Source organism: Octodon degus, unplaced genomic scaffold (assembly GCF_000260255.1).
Source record: "Octodon degus isolate 3935 unplaced genomic scaffold, OctDeg1.0 scaffold00182, whole genome shotgun sequence".
NCBI lineage: Eukaryota > Metazoa > Chordata > Mammalia > Rodentia > Octodontidae > Octodon > Octodon degus.
This window is the reverse complement of record NW_004524758.1, coordinates 3,828,437-3,833,417: the sequence shown is the minus strand read 5'-3', so window position 1 is coordinate 3,833,417 and position 4,981 is coordinate 3,828,437. Positions and strand designations below refer to the sequence as shown.

The window sequence follows — 4,981 nt, the reverse complement described above, 5'->3', positions numbered from 1 at the left end:
GCGCACTCCCTGGTCTGCTCCCCGGGTGTTAGGGTCATAGTGCCTTGTGTGCCTGGAGTTGGGTTTCCCAGCACCAGAGCCAGAGTCTCACTTCCGCCCGCTGCTTTTCCTGATGTGCCCTTTTCTTTTCACAAGAAAGGGTAGGTAGAGAGCGGTAGAATGTTTTGGCCAGCTTTTCATTATACAGCTTCTTACTGTGGCAGACTCCATAGAAACCATTATTTTGAGAAAATTATTATGCACATTGAGGATCCTTTATCCAAAATCTAGGGACAGAAGTGTTTCAGATTTCAAGTATTTTCAGATGTTGGAATATTTGTATACATAAGATGAAGTGTACTGGGGATGCAAGCCAAGCCTAAATACAAAATTTATTTGCATTTTCTGTACTGCATTTACCCAATGCTTAAAGATGATTTTGTAGTATTTTTACTGAACTTATATTTTGACCGTAACCCTTCCCACAAGGTCAGGTGTGGACTTTTCCCTTTGTGGCCTCATGTTGGTCTTCCCCACTGCTCAGATTTTAGAGCATTTTAAATTTTTTATTTTCGGATTAGGGCTCCGTGATCTCTAGTACAAAGAAATTGGTACCGTCCAAAATACAGACTAGCGTTTCAAGGGCTGCCTAGAGCACCCTGTGCGGCCCTCACCCCTTGCCCCTCGCCCCCGTGTGGCCTCCTGGGCTGCTGGCAGTGTCAGGCCACCCCCTCGTCCGACACAGCGCCCCCCCCCCGCCTCAGCGCTGGCTCCCAGTTGTCCCTCTGTCTGAGCTGTCTGACACCCCGAGTGTGGGGCCCACACCAGTGGCGTGGTGGATGTCCACGGGCAGAGTGCTGTGCAGAGCTGGGCCGAGCCAGGCCTCCCGGGGCACGTGTGCTCCACGCAGCCACTTCTCGGTCCAAGGTGTCAGAGCGTGGCGCCCACATGCTCCCTTCCCCAGGAGGGCCCAGAGCCAGCCCTTTGCCCAGTCGCCCCGTCAGCGTGCAGCCTGAGGGCCTCGTGTCCTCTGGCTGCTCGCTTGTGACTCCATTAGCCTGTGGTGCTGTACTCACCGGGAATTAGGTAGTTTTCTTCCAGGGCTTCTGCGAGAGATTAATGAAGAGAATCCCCACTCACCCGCCTCCTCAGATACAGCCACCTTGTGCGAGGTGGCTGGCACTTTGCCTCCCTTGTGCTAGGTGTAATGTGAAAAGCAGAACGGCCAACCTCTTGCAGAGAGCAGAGTTGTCGGCCGCTGGGTGCTCTCTGCTGCAGAGGTGGCGGGAGGGCTGCTCGCTGCAGTGTCCCTTGCCCCAAGTCCCTGGCCTGTCTTTCGGCTTCCTGGTGGCATGTGTCCTTGGCAGCGAAACCTACTGTGGCACATTGGTGTCACGTGAGTGTGCGTGTGTGGAATTCATCTGTGCAGCGCGTGCCTGCTCTGCGGGGTGCTGGGTGTGGTGCCCGGGCTCGTGCGACTTCTGGGAGGACCGCCTACACAGGGGCCTTCTGTTAGCACAGCCTCCTGGGAGGAGGATCAGCGAACTTACAGAAGGCTGTGGGCTTCAGCGTGGTTGAGAAGTACAGCGGCCCAGGTTGGGTGGGGTGGGCTGGCCCAGCTGTGACAAAAGGGGGAAACCACAGGCGAGCGAGGACAGTGAGCAGTGGGAAGGCTGACTGCAGACCGCGCGGCGGGGAACAGGTACCCTCGTTACTGCTGCCGCAGGTCGCGCAGCCAAGCGGACTGTGCTGAGTGGAAGCACGCAGGGCACCGGCAGGGCACCGCGGCAGCAAGAGCCACCACAGTGGTGAGAGCCACCGCAGGTGGGCTGTCGGGAAGGGGAGAGATGACTGCCTGGACATGGAGGCCTCCAGCCAGGAAAGGCCACGCGGTGTGAGGAGGGAGTCTGAGCGACAGCGCGAGGCAGAAAGCAGCTCAGCCGGGCTGGTGGCATCAGTGATGAGGTCCGTCTCTGCACCGGTCCCTAAAAGCAGGAGTGCGCTCACATCTGCACTACTCCAGGGACCGTAGAATGTAGACCAGAAAGGAGGCAGACCGGATTGCAAGGCGTTCACAGTGTGCGGAGCAGGAAGAAGCCTAGAGCCCACCTCGGAGATGCCCGCGTAGGAAGGCAGGCAGGCAGCCGAGCGGGCCTGGGCTCTGCTCCTAGCAGTCTTGCATGCCTAGGGCGCCCTGCCAGGGCCCAGGAGGGAAGCCCTGTGGGGGCGGGGGCAGCAGGCGCAGCTAGGTGCACACGGGTGACACACCAGGCCTGGCGGGAAGGTGGGCCGCCACGGGCAGTGGAAGCAGTAGGCCACAACACGTGCACGTGGCATGTGGTTTGCGGGGCAGCTTGGGCCCACACAGACCACGGGTAGATTCTAGGTCTCCGAACAGAGCCATCAGGGTACGTAAGTGGGGTCAGCAGCTTTACGTGATTTTAAGCATGAGCCCACTGACAGGAAATAGAACCTAGTAAGTTAAAGTAATTACAAAGTGGTAGTTGCCAGCATTCATTCAGCGCTTACCCTGGAGCGGGTACTTTACATAAATATCATTTAATCTTTTTTTTTTTTTTTTTGCGGAACCAGGGACTGAACTCAGGCCCTTGTGCTTGCCAGGGAAGCACTTATTCCACTGAGCTGCCCCTCACGTAATCTGGACAACTGCTTGTTAAGTTTTTTTATCTCCATTTTAGAAATGAAGAGCTGAGATTCTTAGCACAGCTAACATAGTAAGACGGCCAGGATGCAGACCCTGTCTGCTTCCTGCCAAAGGGTGGGCGGCAAGACCTGTATCCCAGGACCCGCTGCACGAGGTGGGATGCAGGGGCCCTGGATGGTCACTGATTCCACTGGCAGATGAGCCACTAATACCTGGTATCCCACCTTGGGTGGACCACTTACTGTGCAGGAACACAGGTCTGTCCCTGGTACCAGGAAAGGGAAGGTGTGAAGAGGGGGGCTGGTGACAGCTCTCGGGGCTCCAGGTGAAGTGCTAGAATGAGTGGCCCAAGCAGAGCTGGGAACCCAGCACGTGGCCACCACCAGACACGGTGCAGTGAAGGCACAGGGGCTGCGGCAACGTGAAGAAGCCATGGTCAGAAGGGACCATGAGGGGACGCTCACCCCACGCTCAACCCCCGCGGCCTGAGCATGGATGACCATCGCTGCGGTGCGAGGCGGGGGTTGAGAACCAGACCCAGAGCAGAACTTGCGCTTGCTCGGGCAGCACACGTGAGGCCCACCTTGCCAGCTTTTTACTAACTGGTGTTTCTCCTGCCCAGAGTCCATCAGTGAAGTCACGTTTGGCGCGGGCGTCAGTTACATAGAGACGTCACAGACCCCTCTCCCCGCCAAAGGCAAGTTCCCACTTTCTTTCTTGCCCCACCCACCAGCTGCCTTTGAAAGTTTGGATAAAGTGAATTTGTGTTTCCTTTCAGACAAACCTGAATCCCAGAGACAAGGAAATGACATTTTGTGTTTATCACTGCCAGAGAAACCGTAAGTTTGCCAAAGGTTCTGAGGTTTCCATTTCTCATCAGGTCTGTAGCTCCAGGGTGGCTGTTCTCTCCACAGGCCTGCGAAGCCTCAGCAGTGGAACGTGACCTCGCCTGCCAGGAGTAAAGGCAGCCCGGCCTCCAGGAGGAGGTCGCTCCGCAAGGCCCCTCTGAAAACAGCCAACTGAAGCGGGATCGCACTGAGGCCTGACCAGGGTCTGGAGGGTGGTCCGTGCGGTGTGGAGCGGCGGAGGCACTGTGCCCCGCAGTGTACGACCAAAGCCTCCGCGGGGACAAGCGCTCCTGCTCACCTGTGTCTGGCTGGCCAACCTTTTCGACTTTTATAAAACTTGGGAGTTAAAACATTTAAAGTAACAGAAATGCCAGGTTAATATTCAAGCTTAATTGCATTGGACTGTCAGGTCTCTTCTGATAAGCTACAAATCTGGTTTTTAAGGAACACAGAATACTTCTTTCTTTATATCTGAATTCCTTACAGTACATATTTTCCCATATCTGATGACAAAATTTTGACTATAATATTTTTCTTATTTATAATTACAGTTTTCAAAATATTGTACAGCTTTCTAAAGTGAAATAATAAAGGCTTGCATATATAAAGGCTCCTGGCGTGCCACAGAATTTGTTAAAACAGGGCTTTTATTGTAGTTACTGAAATTTCCCACTAGGTATGGGAGTGAAGCCAAGTCTTTGCTGTCAGGGAAGAAGTGACGCTGGGTGTCCCCACGGTCTGGCTCGCCTGCCACCGCCTGCGTTCCTGTGGGGAAGCTGTCTGAGCCTGAGGACAGCTCCCTCCTGGCTGGGGTAGGGCCTCCCCGCCCTTACCGAGGAGATCAGGCTGCAAAGAGCAAACACCTAGCCAAGATCAAGCCAGTGCCCAAACGAGAGGAGAAGGCTTCAGTGTGAGAAGCTGGAGAGGCGAGGTGGGAAGAGCGGGTCAGGCTGGCCTCTGTGCTCATGAGTGGGGACTGGCTTCGCAGGGCCGGCTGGGCATGGGTCCTGCTCGTGCACCTCAGCTGTGCCCTCATGCAGGATGCCAAGGACGCCAGCTCGGGGTCCTCTAAGCGCTGGCCTGCGGGAGAAGCAGCCTCAACTCTACTGGCACTGCCAGGCTGGCCCTGGCCTGCTGCCTCGTGAACCTCCACCCAAGGCCTAAGGCCCAACTGCAGGCCTGGCTGGGCCTGGTCTGATTTTTAACCCCAGTTATTACAGAAGCAAGAGTACAAAGTTAGTTCTAGGTTTTTTCCTTTTAAAGTTAGTGAAAATTCTGTTCTGAGTACCTATTCCTAACATACTGGGTCTCTGTGAGGTGTCTGCCTTTGCCTGGTCAGCCTCCAACTCTGTACTCTTCCCACGCCCGTGTGCCAGAGGGACGGATGCACGCCACTCCTGGCTCTGGGCAGCCTTCTACACATGTACAGGACACGAGTGTGACGACAGTACAGCAGTACCGGGTACTGAACTCGGGACCTTGCGCTTGC

General features: G+C 55.5%; 1 protein-coding gene across 2 annotated transcripts in view; it reads left to right on the top strand.

The window, feature by feature from the left end:
* The window catches only part of Ncapd3 (non-SMC condensin II complex subunit D3), a 65,365-nt gene extending 61,284 nt beyond the window's left edge, over positions 1-4,081 (top strand). The window contains exons 34-36 of one of the 2 annotated variants that reach the window (XM_023703840.1): positions 3,267-3,341; positions 3,423-3,483; positions 3,559-4,081. In XM_023703840.1, coding sequence (XP_023559608.1) covers positions 3,267-3,341; positions 3,423-3,483; positions 3,559-3,667 — 245 coding nt within the window. In that variant the 3' untranslated portion in view covers positions 3,668-4,081. Of the gene's footprint in view, positions 1-3,266; positions 3,484-3,558 lie in introns of both variants that reach the window. The other variant, XM_023703839.1, reaches the window with a different exon arrangement.
* The last annotated feature ends 900 nt before the right edge of the window (positions 4,082-4,981 follow it).